The sequence below is a fragment of the Rhineura floridana genome, chromosome 12, assembly GCF_030035675.1.
Source record: "Rhineura floridana isolate rRhiFlo1 chromosome 12, rRhiFlo1.hap2, whole genome shotgun sequence".
In the NCBI taxonomy this organism is placed as follows: Eukaryota; Metazoa; Chordata; class Lepidosauria; order Squamata; family Rhineuridae; genus Rhineura; species Rhineura floridana.
This window is the reverse complement of record NC_084491.1, coordinates 20,503,678-20,522,851: the sequence shown is the minus strand read 5'-3', so window position 1 is coordinate 20,522,851 and position 19,174 is coordinate 20,503,678. Positions and strand designations below refer to the sequence as shown.

The following is a 19,174-nucleotide window of genomic DNA, read 5'->3' as shown; positions in this document are numbered from 1 at the left end:
AACTTTTTCAGACTGGTAACATGGAAGGCTGATATAAGTGCTTTATCTCCATTTCATGCTGTGGTATTTTCTTTTTCTCTCATTAAAACTTGTCAACTACATGGTGCAACTTCTGTTCTTACAGGTGGAGCCTCTTTGGGAGGTGAATATTTACTTTTCAGCTTCTTAAAACTTAAGTATGGTTGTTTGCAAAGCTTTTTTGTTTTTCCTTTTTGCCAAGCTAAAAATAATTCATCCAAACACTGTCATATAAATTTATGGGAGTAACACTTAAAATTAAACACTGAATTGCTCATCAATGTGAAGCATCTACAAGCTTTCAAATGTCATATTCTGCCTTTTCATTGGCCACTTAAAAACCTTTTCCTCCTGGTTTAATTTATTCTGTTCGCTTTATCATCTGTTGAGAGGCCTTAAGATAAGTTCTTGGCTCTTTTGCTGCAAGTCCTCATCTGTAAAATGGGAATAGTGATAATTTTCTTTGCAGAGTTGTTGCAGAATAAGGAAATGTTACCCACCAGCTATAATGATTAAGTTGTAATATGAGGAATGCATGGGAAAATTGGTGTTTAAGAAATCATTCTGAACATTTCAGTTTTCTGTCTAAATGGGGTGTTAAACCAATTAAAACTAAAACCAAGTTTGTGCTAACACTCTTTTGGATCCAGACAACCAGTTTTTACATCTCTCATCTGATGTGCTTTAGTACAGTCACTATGTGGTTACCAGCTATAAACTAAGTCATCCTGAAAGATGCTGTTTGCTATTCTTAGGCTTGGGAGACCTGGGCTGAAATCATTTCTCTAATATGAAGCTCACCAGGTGACAAGCCACCATCTCCCTCAGCCTAGCATCCTTGGAGGAAGACTACAATACAAATTGCATGATGATTCCAAAGTCCAGCCTGCTTTTTACAAACAAACAAACAAAAGAACTGTTTCCATGGTTTTGGAATAGGAGCCAGTCATGCACTTCCATTTCCATGAGATTCCCATTCTGTAGTGTTGATAGAGAACTGGTACCTGGATTCACATTGAGAAGGGACACTCCAGAGTTACAAAGCAGGGAGGTCTCTGTTCTGTTTTTTAGCCCAAATGGAAAATGCTAGAACAAATTGCAATTCAAATCAATTACTGTTTGTGCAAAAGATGATACTCCCTTCAAAGGCTGCATTTCCTTACACTGCTAGAGAGATGTTGATTTCCAAGCTTGCTACATGTGTAGTTATGGTACCTTATGCTACTGTTTTAAAGTGGTTGTCTGCAGTACAACAAACCTCTGGGTTGATCAGAAGCAGGGAAACCTACATAAGGAAGAATTCTCCTATTGATGCCAATGACTTATGCACTGCTCTATAAATTCAAATGAATCCAGAATAATTAAACACCCAGGGCTGACTAAAGTAAATTGGAATCACCCTTTGCACATTAGTATAAAACAAAACACTTTTTCAACTCTTATGACTAAATACAAAATTGGCAGTAAAAGAGACATGCTCCTACATGTGGCAACACTGAATTTCCTCCATGTGGTGACATCAAGGTCATGATTGCGACCTTTTTTATGAAACTGATTGGCGTGGTTTGCACATCACGCTCAGCTGCATGTGTAGACATGCAGGGTCCTGGAGAGGAGCTTATAGCTGCTTTGGTTGTCCTTTCTCCTTGCTGCTGCATCATGCTGAGCTAAGCAAAGGTTTGGTTCAGCATATTGTCTGACCCAGGCCTTGTGATTAAACTCTGTCCGGACTACAGTCATGTGTACATGTGTACTTTTGGGGCTTACACTTCCAGGTGCTCTCAGGCTTGATGTCATCACATGGAGGGATGTGGGTGGTGCCATTGCACATAAAATCCGTTCCAAAATATGTTTTGGTGCAGGTCATCAACAGTTAAATAATTTTAAATTAGATTCCTTAGATAACGCTTTTCTATTGTTCAGTTTAACAACTTGTAATGTATACAGCTGCTCATAATCTCTCCTAGGCCTAACTGGTCTGAGAGCTGCTTTCCCCAATTCCTAATATTGCTACCAAATGCTATTCTGCAAAGCAGATGCTGCTGTTCCACTGGCATGCTCACAGGTGTATCCATCCCTGCAAACCCCATGGAGAAACAAACAAAAGAAGGGGGAGAGAGTCACATAGACAAGAACTAACAAACTGCTGACAATACCCAACAATCAGTCACTAGCACTGCAGAGAAACATCTTGTGCTTTTGGTTTTCCTATTTTCTTGTTTATGAATGGCAGATGCTTACAGCTGATGCACAGTTTGTGTGTCCAAGCGTATCTTAACCATTTTGTGCAGTGCTCAAATGACAGGAGAACTGGAGGAGGCCTGCCCCTTACCTCTTGTAGCAGCCCCCCTTAGCAACTGTCCTTAAAGATACCAGGGGCAGAAAGGCTAGTTTGTCTAAAAAACTGGAAGGTGTCAATGGTTTAGGGGTTGTGGATATCATTAAGGGCCCCCTGTCTTCTTCCCATAATTTGAGCACTGATTTTGCATAGTGTTGAAATGAGTGAAAATCTTATTGAAGCTTATTTATTTCTCCTCTCTTCCCTTATCAGATCAGCTTCCCCTCCCCCCTTTTTTCTTTGTCTCCTTGTGTTTCAAATCTCTAAGATGACAGTGACTTGCTTTCAAATTAAAATGCTGGTGGCACTTGATATGTTCAGCTAAGCTTCTTGTAGTGTTGATCAAAGTGATGTTCTTACTGAGACGAGAGTAACTATGGGCCAATAAGCAAGCCAAATGTAAACTGTTTTCAATACTAAAAATTCTGTTTTCTGCCTGAAAGATGTCCCTGGTTTTGTTGAGATTTCAAACGCATCCAGGGAATGTTGATGCCTCTGTAAAGTCCTGCCTTCAAGTGACACAGACGTTTGTGGCATTTTCCTCCCCAAGGGGGTATCGTAGCAGGAAGTAGCGGGAAAGGGAGAGGAGCAAAGCGCAAGCAACAAGATGGAGGGACTACAGGTGCGACCAAGAAAACCAGGAGGTAAGAAGGAAGGAGGTTGCCTTGGTATATAGAGAATGGGAATATAGGGGCAGTTGTTATCCCCCATGTTAATCTTTTTTTTTCCCTTTTACTTTTTTTACCTCTTCTACTTTACCAAAATAAATACAGGGATGAGCGGCAACAAAGAAATATTAACCTTCTTTTAAAAAAATTATTTGCTACATTTACATAAGGCTTTTGCACCAAAGCACTCGAGATGGTTCACTTTGAAATAATGCCTTACATTTCCCCAACACAGCACAAAAAGGGGGAAAGGTCGTGGTGGGAATAAAAGAATAAGCATTTCAACTCATGCAAAATGCAGCCGCCAGTATACTGGTGGCAGCCCAAAGGACTGAACATGTGATGCCACTTTTGCACCAGTTGCACTTCCATGTCCAATTCAAAGTGCTAGTATTCACATTTAAGGTCGTAAATGGTATGTGGCTTACTGACTTGCTGAACATTCCGCAGATTGCTTCACACTTGCAGAATGTTTTGGCAAGAGCTGGGGGAATAAGTGAGATGTCAAGGAGGAGGAAGAGGTGGAGACCTATTTGGGGATACGTATTTTATTCAGGGGACTGACACCTTCCTCTAAACAGCCTAGCTTCTCGCTCCCTCATTTGCTTTTGAGCCTACAGCAAGCATCACAAGTTTAGATTGATTAATCAGTGTGATTCCTCAGCTAATATAGCAGATATACAACTCTGATATTTCCTGTGGGGGGGGATAGGAGGTGGAGGGTGAGAACAAGCCAAAATGAGGGGTTGGGATGCTTGAAGGCCCTGCTGCCATGCAAGCCACACAGATATATATGGCAGATCCACACCAAACATTTAAATGACTTCCCCCCAGAGAATTCTGGGAACCTTGGTTTTCTCCTCACAGAGCTACAAATTCCCAGCACTGTTAACAAATTACAGATCCCATTATTCTTTGGGGGAAGACATGTGCTTTTAATGTGTATTGGATGTGCTTTGAATGTATGGTGTGGACCTCGTCATAACTAGCTCCATCATTTCTCTACCAAATTTGATGAAAAGGAGACTTTTAAAAGATGGTCTTGCTTTCTAAAGGCCTATATCCACAGCTAGCAGATACTGCGAAATTTTAGTTTTCAAACTGAAGAGAAACTGTCCTCTTCCTTCAAGATCCTCAAGACACTAAACTGATTTTTCCCCAATAAGTTGATTTTATAGTAGTGTATTGATTGACTGAGTTAAGTTGCTTAAAAGTCAGACACTTAACTGTGAAATCCTGTATGTGCTTACTCTGAAGCAAATCCGCTATCTTCAGTGGGGTGAGTGTGTGTAAGACTGCAGCCTCTCAGTTAAAAGATCTTCATTGATAAAGCATTTAGTTAACAACTAGCGGTAACCTACTTCCACAGTGGCATTGTGGTGAAGACAGACACAACAAAGATCATAAAGCACAGTGTGAATTTAAAAGTGTTCTACAAAATAACATTTAAAAACTGATGACTATCCTTTAAGCTGTTTTGTTCTGTTTGGGTGATTTATGGGGTTATTTTGTCCTATATGTCCTATCTGCTTCCTGCCATTGCTGTGGTTGTTTGATTAGTACTTTTTTGTTTTGAGCATCCTGCGGTGTTGAGTACGTTTCTGAACTGGAAAATGTGTGAACAATGCACACTTGGGAACCTTTTCCCTTGTGCTTTCATATGTGGTATGAAGCTCCGTTTGGAAGGAAGGGCCAGGGTATAAATTGAATAAATTACGTGGTAGCAAAAAAGTGGGGGAAGAACAAGTGCTTGATGTTGACTGACCAGCATTTCCCCCACACACACATTTCATAGTTTGAAGGTCTGTGTCCGTTCTGCTTTTATAGACTTGTAATGCTCCTTTCTCAATTCCCCAGTGATCCTTTGTTCTCCGCCCAGCGTCTCCCGCCTCATGGCTACCCATTGGAGCACCCCTTTAATAAAGATGGATACCGTTACATTTTGGCTGAGCCTGACCCCCACGCGCCCGACCCAGAGAAGCTAGAGTTAGACTGCTGGGCTGGCAAACCCATTCCTGGAGATCTCTACAGAGCCTGCCTCTACGAACGAGTCCTCTTAGCTTTGCATGACCGAGGTACGGAGCTTCAAAACCCTGGCTGAGATCTTCCTGCACTTGTTGGTCAGGGCTCCGTGAGAAATACTGAATGTGCAAAACTGGAGTGAATTTTGTGTTTCTTACCGACAATGTTGCCACAGGCTTTCTACTACCTGGAGAAGGTGCTTTGCATGGAGCCCCAAGTTTTCAGCACAATGTTTTTTTGCACCTCTGTGTGACATTTACAGTGACAATGATGGTGGGAGCAGCACCTAAAACTTGCTCTGAAATTTATAGAGATTGAAACAAGACAGTCTCTGCCCACAAATTCACAATCTAATAGATACAATACAATTGGAAAATGAAATGGGAAGGGAAGAAGGAAGACAAGCGTATTCTTGAAAATGATAAAAAGTTGCACAGTTGTTGTCCTAGGCTCCATCTGCACCATACATTTAAAGCACCACAATACCATTTTAAACAGTCTTTAAAGAATCCAGGAAGCTGTGGTTTGTTAAGGGTGCTGAGCTGTTAGGAAACCTCTGTTGCTGTCGCAGTTCCAGAGTTCCCTGTGTAGAGCGGTTGTTCGTGATACCACTCTGGGAATTGTAGCTCTATGTGGAGAAAATGGGTCTCCTCTCTGCACCCTTAATGTATGACAGCTCCTAGGATGCTTTGGGGAAAGCCATGGCTGTTTAAAGTGGGTATAAGACTGTTTTAAATGTATAGTGCAGATGCTGCCCTAGTGACTGGCTTCAATGGCAGCTGAGAAGGCTGTTCTGAGTGAGGAGGAGTCGAAACAGCAGTTGGCCCCTTTGGAATTGGGGGGGGGGTTTGCTGTCTCTCCTCTTCCTTTGGATGGCATGCTGCTATTGGTTCAGAGGCAGGATTGTGGCATGCTGAACTTGGCTCTGTTGGCTTTCATGAGGCAGTACACTGCAGCCCACCTTAATCTTGGCTATTTCTGTATTAGGTTGCCACGATGGAGCAGATACAGCCTGCAGCTTAGGGAAGAGCCGTAACTCAGTGACAGAGCATCTGCCTTGCGTGCAGAAAGTCTTAGCCTACATGGAGACGCCAGGGATTGAACCTAAGTTCCAGCATGAAATCCTTGAGAGCTGCTGCCAGTCCGTGCAGAGACTACTGAGCTAGATGGACCGTTAGGCAGACTTGGTATAAGGTAGCTTTCTTTGTTCCTAGTCCCCATTCAGTGGTACAGAAGGATTCAAAATGGAATTCACAGTGGCATCCTATAATGGAGGGAAAGGGCTTTGTGGGATGCGTATGTGTCCAAGCGCATTACTTGGAATCTAATTCTTAGCCCTTGCAGTCCTTGAGACAGTCTACAATGTGCTGCTGTTTAGCACGTTACTCAGCATAGAGGAATCCAGCACTACAGTCTTATCTACAAATACAACTAAGACTCTTAATTGCACAGATGGGGCTCTGTGGCTTTAAACCGATTGGTACTGAGCGGCCTAGGTGTGCACTCAGTTTTAAAAGGCATTCTGTAGCTCAGCCAAATGACCTGTCCTTGACGCTGAAATAGCTGCTGAGATGGTCTGACCCAAGGTTGCCTTAGGATGGTTACAGTTTTCCCTATGACATACCATATATAAGAGGCACAGTGTTAGGAATATAGGAAGCTCTCTCGTACAAGGTCATACTGGTTGTCTAACCCAGTGTTGTCTTGTCTAACTACGGCTCTCAAGGTCTCTGGCTGAAGTCTCCATCCACCTGAGCTCTGATGCTTTTTAATTGGAGATGCTGGGAAACTGAACTTGGGACCTTCTGCATGCAAAGTGTGTGCTCTGCTACTGAGCTCTGTTTTCCAAGAATTTACCTAGAGAAGCACACCCAGAAGTGGCCAAAGGCAAGCATCTTTGCTGGTCAGAAAAATCCAATCTTGTATCCAGCACTAGTCATAGTAGACCCATTGAAATTAATAGTTATGACTAACGTAGGCCCATTAATTTCAGTGGGCCTTCTCGGAGTAGAAGTTAGTGGGATATAGCCCTCCAGGGCAGAAGAGATCATATGACATGTGCAATGCATAATGCTCTTTAAATACATTTTAACACTTCAAAGATATGCATATTCCTCCCCTTTGAGGATCCTTCCCTATATATACATACATATTTAAACTTACATGGAAATGCAACATTGGGAAAATCTTTGAAAGGTGGTTTCATTAAAGCTTAGAGGCCAAGCATATGCATAACCAATCCCTGTCATCTCCAGATAAAGACTTTTGGAAATCTAGACCTTTCTCCTGAGGTTATGGAAACCTGTGACCAGTCAAGTAAACTTACTGGATTGGTTATCTGCTTCAGCATAAGCCAGCAAAGAGAAAAGAGATGACATCTTAAAACATTCCAGTCCTCGGTAGTTGTTTCACCTGCTTAATGATTGTTTTAAACCTGTGCAAGTTTTTAGTGTTCTTTCCGTCTCTGTTTCAACAACTGCAGCTCCCCAGTTGAAGATCTCAGATGATAGATTGACAGTCATAGGAGAAAAAGGCTACTCAATGGTACGAGCTTCACATGGGGTGCGGAAGGGAGCCTGGTACTTTGAGATTTCTGTGGATGAGATGCCTGTAGAAACTGCTGCCAGACTTGGGTGGTCCCAGCCACTAGGTAAGCCTTATTGTCCTCTATTTTATTTACTTACACTTGTATCTTACCTTTCTTTTATTGCAGAACTCAAGGTGATGTGTTTAGAGTTCCCAGGCACTGTTCCATCCAGGCACTTACCAGACCTGCTGAGCTTGAGCAAGGTTGCTACATTTATGCACCTTTAGACCATGGTGTAGGACCATTGGGGAACGGATGTAACTCAGTGGTAGAGTGTCTGCCTTGCATTCCGAAGGTCGCAGGTTCAATTCCCCGCATCTCCATGTAAGGCTGGGAGAGACTCCCTTTCTGAAATCCTGGAGAGCCGCTGCCAGTCAGCGTAGACACTAGATGGATCCAGTGGTCTGACTCTGGATAAGGCAACTTTTTATGTACCAATTCAAATTCTAAGGTCTCCAGAGTGGTCTTTGTGCCTCAGGGGTCATTCCTCCTTACGCTTTGCCCATGGATGGCTCAGGGCTGTTGCGTCAAAGCAGATAAGCCAGTGGCAGTTCTCAGGGGGCTGAGGCATGACCACGCTGCCTGCCTGCACTCGCTGCGACAGCCAAGCAAGTCAGCCAGTTGTATCCAGTTCAAATACAAAACAGTAGTGCCATGTAACTGTGTCAGAGTTCCTAGTGTGGAGTTTGGATAATTCCAGTTATTACATCCTTAAATGACCGGTGTGGATGGAAAATTCCAGCTTGGTACGTTATAGGCATTTTAAACATTTATAGATGTCTCTGCGGATGAAGTCTGGGTGACTTTATAGCTTGAAGAAACATACCTGGTTTGTTACATTTGTATGAAATGTCATATAGCGCAGGTATGGGGAACCTCTGTCGTTCTAGATATTGTTGTTGCTCCAACTCCCATATGACCTATCCACTGTGGCTGGCAATTAAGGGTGATGGGAGATGTAGTCTGGTGACATTGTAGGGATGCAGGTTCCATCGAAGGTATGGTGGAGTGCGACATAGTTGCAGCTTTATCTATCCACCCACCTCTGAGCCTTGCAGGGGTGCCATGATGCATCACAGCAGGCAGGGAAATTTTGGGCAGCACCATCGCTACCCTGTCAGGGTGGGAGGTCCTGCTGCTGGAAGCGAACGAAAGCCTCTTTTATCTTTACAGCTACCCCCTCCCAGGAGACATCTGGCAACTCTATACAGATAGCATGTAAGCCCAGGCAGGTACTTTATTGTAACTTTAGTTTAGAGAAAAGGTAAGTAACAGGCAATATGATAGATGTGTATAAAATTAGGCATGGCATGGAAAAAGCGGCTAGAGAGTTTTTCTGCCTCGCTCATAACACTAAAATTAGTTGACGTCCAATAAAGGTGAATGTTGGAGGATTCAAGGCAGTCAGAAGTAAGCAATTCTTCACACAGCTGGGTAGTTAAACTCTGGGATTCAGTCCCACAGGAGGCAGTGATGGCCACCACCTTGGATGGCTTTAAAAGAGGATTAGGCAAATTCATAGAGGATAATGGATACTAGCCACAATGGCTCTGCTCTGCCTCCATGGTTGGAGGCAGAATACTTCTGAATACCAGTTGTTGGAAACCACAGGAGGGGAGAGTGCTGTTTTGCTCAGGTTCTACTTGTGGGCTTCCCATAGGCAACTGGTTGGCTACTGTGATGAAAACAGGAGGCAGGACTATATAGGCCACTGGCCTGATACAGCAGGGCTGTTTTTGTGTTCTTAACTTTCCAATTTTTCTGCAGGAAACCTTCAGGCTCCCCTCGGCTATGACAAGTTTAGTTACTCCTGGCGCAGCAAGAAAGGCACAAAATTCCATCAGTCAATTGGTAAACATTATTCATCAAGCTACGGCCAAGGAGATGTGCTTGGCTTCTATATCAGCCTTCCAGAAGACACTGAAACTGCCAAATCACTACCAGATACTTACAAAGATAAGGTATGGGGTGAGGGCCTTAATGCTGCCTACCTTCCAGTTGATTGTCTTCTAAAGGGAAGCCTTGAGCCAGGCTATAACCTTGATTACTATGTGAGCATATTTATGCTGAAGAGTGGCATATAAACAAACATGACAGGATCGTCAGGTCTCATTAAACTGTAGTACAAATTTGGGCTCCTCTGCCCTTGGCTGTTCCAGTCCTGCTTCATGACAAGGAGAGTGAATGGAAAGCTAGCTTTTCCAGTAGATGAGGCTGCATTTCTTCTGGCTGTAGGTGGTGGTCCTCTATAAAAAATACAGCTACTTTAAACACACACATGTTGTTCTCCTTGCCTTGCCTTCCTCGCAATTGCATCGTGCATTCCTGCACATCGGGCTCCATGTCTGTCCTAAACAGCAAGGAGCATCTCACTGAAGTGTCCTGAGTTTCATGCAGGATTCAGCACAGTCTGGGGTTTGTCAGTTTCAGCAGCCAAAGTTTGTGTCTTACTGTTTTAGTGGTGTATTTGTGCCTCCACAAGGTGTTAGTCATGCTCCATTGTTTTCCTTCTCAGGCTTTGATCAAGTTCAAAAGCTACTTGTACTTCGAAGAGAAGGACTTTGTGGATAAAGCTGAAAAGAGTTTAAAACAAGCTCCTGGAAGCCAAGTAAGTTGGGGTTTGGAGGGGGGGGGCTTAATCAGAGAACTACATGAATTACATTGAGGCCAGTTCAGAAATAACACTAATCCATGGCTTTATATTATGGAAATGATGAACTTGTGTGAACCTCCAGCCAAACTACTGTTAATTGCAGCAAACCATGGTTTGCTATGCAGGATTTCACCTTGTCTCTTATGTTTAACACCTCATGAAACCATTAGGAGAGATTGGATATCTGGAGTTAGTCGTTAACATGCTGATGGTAGAGTTGAGTATTTCTCCTTTCCAGGCAGGCCATGGAGATTCTGAAGCCATGTTTGAGATTAGCAGTAGACTGGATGTGGGCTGAGAGATTGGAACTTAATTCAGATGAGACTCAAGCGCTCCTCATAAGCAGGACTGCCAGTGCAACCTGTGACATGAGGTTGCACTCTGCATGAAATATCAGATTTGCAGTTTGGTGGGTGCTCCTGGATTCTTAGGTGATGTCAGTGACTACAAGATGCCTTTGCCTGGCAGGCAGAGCAGTTCTAGCTATAAGAAACTGGCATAATTCATGCAGGCATAAGTTACCCCATTCCAAATTGGTTCAGAAGGAATTTTGAAGAATTTGACTTGCATTACCCTTTTTGTTGGTGTTTTTCTTCTAGGTGCTAGGTCACATGACCAAACTGAAAGGGATTTGGGATAGGTGTAAGTCTCTCTCCTTGCCACGCTCCTGCTGCAATCCCAGAATGCCCTTTTTGGTTGGGACTTACCCCAGCTCAGCCAGACTGAAGGATGTACACTGGCATATCCTTGGCTGAGCTAATGAGGGAGTGACACTGACAGGACAACCCAAGATGTACCTATTCCAAAGTCTCTAATCTCAGTGGATTTGGGGTTTGGATTGCCTACTAGACTGGTGTACCATCCACTCCTGTTTCTGGAGAAGGCAGACCTGGACATGATCGGGCGTGACCTCGGCTGCATACATACACAGTGGCTTCCCATAAAGAATCCTGGAAACTGGAATTTACCCTGCACAAAGCTACAGTTCTTAGGATTCTTTGGGGGAAGCCGATGTATGGTATGTACACAGCCTTAGTTACGTCAAGGTTGGATGTCCACACCAGGTTGCCCCCACGGGTAGAAAATGCCAGCTGGAAGCTGTTTCTTGTAACATGCGACTCCAAGTCCTAAATGGTTTAGGACCAGAGTACTTAAAAGAACATTATCCTCCCATGGAAGCCTACCCATCCATTTAGTTCACCTGGAGAAGCCTTTCTATGCATCCCACCACCATCTGAAGTGCAGTTGGCAAGCACCCGTACCTAGGCTGCAGGACTCATCATCCTGGGAGGTTTGCCTGGCCCCTTCCATGATGGCATTTCAGTGCCAGTTCAAGACTTTCTGACGTGGCAGACCTTTGGGTGCCTGAGTTGACCTTTCACCTGACACTGTTGATTCGTGTGTTATCTGCTGCTCCTTGTTTTTTTTAAAACAGATTAGCTTAACGGTTTGGATGAGAGCCTCCTTGGGTGTGTTTTGATTTGAAATTCATGAAAGATGGGATATAAAATCGCAATTTTAATTTTATCAAAATGAAATTATTACCATCATCATCAGATCCTACCCTTCCACCCGAAGGAGCCAGCTGGCAAACATCAATAATAATTAAAAAAATGTAAAAAAAAAAATCCAAATACAATTACAAACATTCTAAAAACTTGCATGGTTTGAGTACCTTGGATGTTGCTGGCATTTCCCAGTGTCAGCTAGGGAAGAAATAGCACCTGTTACGCTCTTCATATCCAATACAATGTTTTTCACATTGTGCTGGACTGGAGCAACTCCCTGTACAATATTGTCGCCCTGTTCACTGTAATTTCACTTCATGGAAGAAATGCTACTTTCTAGCCTCTGACTTTTCCCTCCTACCACATAATTATTGCCACTAGCAATGCTGTCTTGTATTCCTCTAGAGAGATGCGGAGGACATAAACTTGTCAAGATGGCTGTGTTTGAACGTAATGCTAAACCATAGTTTAGCACCACATGGACAAACTGTAAGGAGCCAAGCAAAGCACTGGGCTCCCTTGCTCTCCTCTTCTCCTTTGCAGCTTATCTAGGAGGAAGACTTCTGCAGATATTTAATCATGTGAACCAGGAAACCTGGTGTACAATAAAAATTGGTTAATTAAACAAGCCAGTTTCATAACCCACGATTTGAAGATAATGTGTATTGAAAATTACCAGAGTTCATTTTAACTCACAATTGCCAATTCTTATGCCATGACAAGGCAACGTTCTTTGAAAGTAAAGTAATCTCTGCAGAAGCCCTCCTGGCTGCATATGAGGAGGGAGTGCATGATCCCAGTGCTTCATTTGGGTTTGCTGCAGCTTACCATATAGCACTAAACCGTGGTTTAGCATTATGTGCCAACACAGCCATTGTCTATGTTCCTCTCTACTATATTTGAGACCTTGATTTGAAATATTTAATCGGATAAGTGGTGGGGTGAAGGCAAGGAGGTATTTTAGCAAAGTAAAAAAACAAAAACTGAATAGCTATGTGGAAAAATGGCATACAAATAAACAGATGGTATGATGTGTAAAAGGGAGGTCATTGCTTGGAATAGAGCCACACGGTCTTATTCCAGAGTGGATATGGTATTGGTAAGCACTTCGAAGATTCATCTACCTAGTGCAGCCATGTAAGGAAGGCCCCAAAAGTTTCTAGCCTCCAAAAAAACAAACAATTTACTAGCCTGTTGCAGATTCTTTGGCAGGGGCCTGGTTTGTGTGCTGGCCGCACAGGAAGAATGGAGCTCTCCTTTCCCTCCTCCGCCATCCTGTATACTCAACCTGCATGCAGTTCCTTGTTGCCCATGGCTAACAGGCGAGTGCTTTTAATGCATGGCTGACATAGCTGCTTGGAGAGATGAATGATTCTCCCAGGAACACCCTATCTCTGGAGAGGAATGACCATAGCTCAGTGGCACAACATCTGTCTTGCATGCATAAGGCTCCAGGTTCAATCCCTCCTGTCTCCAGGTAGGACTGGAGAATGCCTCCATGTGAAACCCTGGAGAGCCACTGCCAGTCAGAGTAGACAGTACTGAGCTTGATGGGCTAATGGTCTGGCTCAGTACAAGCCAGCTCCCTACATTCTCACATAATACATAAACTGTATCAACGGGGGGGGGGGGAGGCAAGCTTCATTACTCCTGAGGAGATAATAAGTTTGTGCCCCCAGTGCTTCAGCAGGTTGGCGACATTTCAAAGTTCCCATGAGACACTCTAGTTATTTAGATCCTGGCCATTAGGTGTGGTGTTTAAAAATTGGTGCATGCAAAGCAGAGAGCCATAGCAGTTGGTGTCCGCATCAGAACTTCTGGCGTCTGCAGGTAACATGGGATGTACTCTCAGTTTGGAAGTTCAGCATTTAAAGAGTTGTTCTGGAAAGGGTTTTTTTCTGGGCAATTTGTAACAGTGGAAACTTTCCACCATTGTGCATCTGATCACAGCTTTGCAGCCACGAGGACTAGAATGTTTTTTCTTATATTTTCAATGAACATTGGGAAAGCTGAGGATCCTAACCAGAGCCCAACGGATGCAAAAAAAAAAGGGGAGGGGGGTTGAAGGCTGCATTGTGAAGGTCTCAAGTTGCAAGATTCATATTTCTGGTGTAAGCAAAGACTTAATTAGTCTTTCCTACCCTTTGACCTGTAAGAAAATAGCTTCCAAAGAAACTGTTTTACATTTTGTAGAATGCAAGACTTGGATTTTTGTGCTCCATTTATCTTTTGGGCGCCTTATATGCTAGCCATCTCCTGAACTTCAAGGTGAGACATGCAGATCCTGAAGAGCCTGCAGTGTGCACTTCTAAGACACAACAAGTGGAGAGAAGGAAGCTGAGCGGGGCAGAGGGAATTGTCCAAGATTACAGTGATGCTCTGCTCCTTGTGATTGTCGGCTGTCTCTTTTCAGATAATCTTCTATAAAAATGGTGCCAGCCAAGGAGTTGCATACAAAGATATTTTCGAAGGTGTTTATTTCCCTGCCGTCTCTCTGTATAAAGGCTGCACGGTATGTCCAAGCAGATAAACTGATCATAAGTTCAGCTCCTGCCCATCTGATGGGTTTGAAACAGTTGGGTGCTGTCTTCATCCTTTAAAAAATGGGCCCTTGTGGGCAGGGCAGCAGGATGCATGCTTGTGCTAAACAGTCATTCCAGGGTCTTTACAGCTGACAGGCCAGCCATACCTAAACAGGTGCCAAGGTTCTTTCTGACCTCTTTCCTTGACTTTATCCATGCAAATATTTACAGTACTGCAAAGGGCCTGGCACATGGGAAGCTCACCCTAAATCCTTGGCCCTTGCCAAGTTCCTTGGCTGCATGCAATGCTAGTCCTCCTCAAAGTAGACCCATTAAAATTAGTAGGCGTGGCTAACTTAGTACCATTAATTTCAGTGGGTCTACTCTTGTGCAGACACTAGTACAACCCCTTGCTTTGGAGAACCACAAGCGTGGTTCACCTGGACTAACCAGTTTGGAAAGTAGAGCTGCCTGTCGTGTATTGTCTTATCACCTTGGTCATCTGTATCAGTGTAAATCTTTGTACTGCCCTGGGGATGTGTGCGGATGTGCGCTTATGTTGGGGGGAAGATTTTCAAAGAAATCCAAGGTCGTTGGTACCTTTGCTAATATACCACCAGTCCGCTAGGGGCCTGCAGAGGAGGAACAGAGAGCCCCTTTTCTCCTTCAGCAGCCTGCTGCATTTCTGCAGTGGGCTCAGAGGAAAGGGGCTCCCTCCTCTGGCTGTCCACTTGGTTTCTTTGCTGGGTGGAATGCCCCATCTGTCCACGACCAGCTTGCTTACTCGCTTGCATGGAGTTGTCACCTTACAGCTACCAGGGTAGCACTTAAGTGCAAGTCTGTTGTAAAGCCTAGGAGGCTGTGATTCATTACTTGTTTTCCCTTTAGCTTCCGTAAAGCAGCTATTTCATTTGGGCTTAATTATCTACTTGCAATTTTTTCCATTTTTCTGTTTTACTAGCTGCTATCCAAGCACACTGAACCTGTTACAATTTTCAAACCATAACCTTTTTCTTATTTTACTAGCAGCTGTCTGTACTCAGTGAGCCTGTTAAAATGTCTGAAGCATCTTTGTCATCTAAGTATCTTTCATAGTACCCCCCATTCTCCCCATAGCTCTAAGCATTGTAACAGTTGAAAATAGATCCTTTGCTTTTCATAGGTTTCTATAAACTTTGGACCCTACTTCAAATACCCACCAAGAGATATCAGTTACCGTCCGGTAAGTGGGAATATCAGCATGATGTTGACATGTGCCTTTCTTGGCTAACGTAAACTTCAAGGTCTTTGTACGAGGAGAGTCTAGAATTCTGCATGTCAAAGAAAATCCCAGATTCATTGACCTGAAAACCCAAACTTTGCAATAGGAATTAAATATGCAAATTGGACAATGGATGTAAAGCTACGGGGATCAAGAAGGGATCCTGTAATAAATGAGATAATATCCCAGACCATGACTTGTTTGTAAGCATTTATCATGAGAGATTGTAGCATACATTATTTTCTTATAGCTTAGTTCCACAGACTTGCGCCAATTACCAGATTCTATGTTCAGTAGCTCACTCAGTCTTGCAGAATGCCTGTACATGTGTAAGCTTGTCTCCAGTGCTACTCATCCTCGGAGTAGACCCATTGAAATGTACAGCTGCCTTGGGTCCATTCAAGTAAAAGTTAGTTGGATATAATCCATATTGTTTTGGAGGCACTGGGCAAAACTAGCTCTGGATTATGATGGGATTGCCACCTTAATGGAAGCACAGATTAGTTGTCCCACTCCAAGTCTGCTCTTTCCTTCACTCCAACATGTTGTGGGTTTCTGATGAGCAATTTATTGCAGGCTTGGGAAACTTGTGGCCCTCCAGATATTGCTGCCATTTCTGGCCATTGGCCATGCTGGCTCAGGTTGATGGGATTTGAAGTCCAGTGACATCTGGACTGCCACCCCGTTTTAGAGGCACACTGCTTAGATTCTGATTATTTTAGGAATCCCATTTCAGTTACCGTCAGACAGGGAAATATGTTTGGGCTTTGCCAAAATAGGTATGCAACAGGGATGAGGAATGTGTGTCCCTCCAGATGATGTTGGACTCTCAATGCCCACCTAGGGATGGGATCCATTGGCCAATGCTGGTTTGAAAGCATTCCATCAATCTAACAGGCCGATACAGATTCAGGTTTGTTATTTGTCCGCTGGCCACTGCTTTTACTGATCTGTCTTTCCTTCACAAAAAATATTATCAATATTTTTGAAGGAAATGCCAATAAATTTGAAGGAAATATTGATAAAAGGAAATATCGATAAAACTATCATTGTTAATAATGATATTTTAGAGGTGGACTTTTAAGAATTTTTTTTTTCAAAAATAGCCACAGAAAATCACTACATAAAAATCTGATCTGCAACAATAGAGAAAAGCGAATTAATGGAAAATTTGGTACCAAAGCTGATAGGCACCATCCCCTGCCAGCATGGTCAATTATCCAGGAATGTTGGAAGTTGTAATCTAACATCATCTGAATGTCCTCCATTCCTGGTATGGAAAAATGAAATATGCCCGTCAAAATACTGCTGATCTCCATTGCTCTTTCTAATCTCCATTGCAACTTGCCTATTTCTCAGACATGGGAGCCACTCAGCAACAGAGCCTCCATCATGCTAGAATTCACTCAGATTTATTTGCCCTCGTCTAGGCTACCTCTGCATCCTGGCACTGGTTCAGGGCCTGCATGGCCTCTTCTTATTCAGTGGTTATGGAGAAATTGAGCTGAGTGACATTGTTATATTGATGGCACTTTGCCCCATGCCCCAGATCTCCTAATGATCTCTCCCAGGAGCTATATATATGAAATAGCATTGGGGATAGATTACTTATTAGTCTTTTGCTGCTGCTTTTATCTTTTTTTAACCTAGTTTTAGTTTTTCCACAATGCTTGGTTATTTAGATGCTGTTAATTTGTAAGCCACATTGTTTACTTAATAAATTGAAAGGTGGGGTATAGATGTTATAAATAAATTAAGGATGAGAAAGTTGTGGCCCTCCAGATGTTGTGGGATTCCAACTCCCATCAGCTCCAGCCAACATGGCTAATGGCCTGACTGAAGACTGAAGTAGCTAACCTCTTTTTTTCCTTTCCCCTTCCTGCAGATCAGCGATATGGGCTGGGTTGCAGTAGTAGAACACACTCTGGCAGATGTCCTTTACCATGTAGAAACAGAAGTTGATGGGAGGCGCAGCCCACCTTGGGAACCTTGAAAGATGTTGTATATATTATTTTTTTTTTACTTAAAATAAACAGTATCACTTGATGCAAAGTGGAAAAGAAATAAATCTCTTTCTTTTTATTTTCTAGACGCTGTGCGATTCTTTAATTCCTCCAGAAATTATCCCTCCTCATAGCAAAGTTGGTGGCCCTGTGCCAGCCAGCTTAGCAGTGGAAAGGAGCCGGCTGCAAACAAAACATAATGTTTCTGCATATGTGAAGCATATTGAGTTGTATTACAGAGTTCTGAAGACTATGGGTTGTAGCCGAGTAACCTCGACTCATAGCAGACCCATTGAAATGAGTGACCCTAAGTTAGTTACGTTGATTAACTACAGTGGGTTTGCTCTGAGTAGGAGTAGAGTTGAATATCACACATTCTTTTAAAAATGACCCTCACCCACTGAAAGGAAGCTCGCTCAGTCAGTCTTTCAAAGGGTGAGGAGAGAAGAGGACTGTGTATGTGTGCTGCCCTTATACCATTATGGATCCCTTACAGCATGAGGGCAGAGTATAGTCACATGCACAAGGAGGAGGAATTGGCAGGTTTGGGGGAAATCTGAAGGAGAAACAACCCCCAAACAGCCCAGTGGGGACTGGGCACAGAATGCTGCCTGAAAATGGGGAGGGGAGGATAGAGCATCCTGGAAAGGGACATAGCTAGTTGTTGGGAATCTTGTACAGGAGCACCCTACACTGCAACATTTTGTTACAGACCCCAGCTGTAGTGTATAGTACATTGGATTAGACTAGATACAAAGTACAGTTCAGCCAGAGTTATGAATTTGTTCAAATATAAATGTCTAATATGCAAAGTAAAGGCACAGGACATTCATGTTTGAAAAGGAGCAGGAGGAACTTCTGTGATTTTAGTGCTAGAAGCAAAATGCTGCTGTTTATGGTGTGATATGTGCAATAAACCAACAGATAACAGTTGAGAGAGGTTGCTATAAATGGTGTTTTTGCACTCTTGACACAATATACCCTTTTTAAAATGTGTAATTATTTTCCCCTATACTACTAAAGTGTCACAGAGAAAGCATGTTTAGTAGGTTATCTGCTTGTGTGGGAAATAGGAAGCTACCTTATGCCATGCCAAATTATTTGTCCATGTAATACTCAGTGCCATCTGATCTGTAGGGTTCTCTAGGATCTCAGACAGAGGTCTTCTGCCTGCTCCCTGGTTCTGTTTTTAAATGGAGATGCCATCCTTCCCCAAATTGCTACTCTCCAGATGTTTAGGAATCCAGCTGAGCCGCTGGCCATTGTGGCTGGGGCAGTGGAGTTGTATTCCAAAACATCTGGAAGGCACCATGTTGGGAAAGCATGAGCTAAGGGTGAACCAGGGACCTTCTGCATGCAAAGCCCAGGTATTCTACCCCTGAGCTGTGGACCCACATGATATGTTGGCCATACATCAGGACTGGGGAACATTTACTCCAGATGTTGCTGGACTACAATTCCCATCACCTCTGATCATTGGCCATGATGGCTGGAGCTGATGGACACTGGAGTCAAACAACAGTTGGAGGGCCAAAGGTTCTCCATTCCTGTTGTATATAAAGCAAAATGCACATCTCTTTCTCTGCCATTTATT

The 19,174-nt window shown here is 43.3% G+C and overlaps 1 protein-coding gene across 5 annotated transcripts in view; it reads left to right on the top strand.

Moving 5' to 3' along the window:
- The window catches only part of ASH2L (ASH2 like, histone lysine methyltransferase complex subunit), a 30,932-nt gene extending 12,492 nt beyond the window's left edge, over positions 1 to 18,440 (top strand). For 3 of the 5 annotated variants that reach the window (XM_061592904.1, XM_061592901.1, XM_061592905.1), the window contains exons 9-17: positions 125 to 142; positions 2,907 to 3,000; positions 4,882 to 5,099; positions 7,529 to 7,696; positions 9,401 to 9,594; positions 10,149 to 10,241; positions 14,208 to 14,306; positions 15,479 to 15,538; positions 17,463 to 17,666. In XM_061592904.1, the coding sequence (XP_061448888.1) occupies positions 125 to 142; positions 2,907 to 3,000; positions 4,882 to 5,099; positions 7,529 to 7,696; positions 9,401 to 9,594; positions 10,149 to 10,241; positions 14,208 to 14,306; positions 15,479 to 15,538; positions 17,463 to 17,570 (1,052 nt within the window). In that variant the 3' untranslated portion in view covers positions 17,571 to 17,666. The other 2 variants (XM_061592902.1, XM_061592903.1) reach the window with 2 other exon arrangements.
- The last annotated feature ends 734 nt before the right edge of the window (positions 18,441 to 19,174 follow it).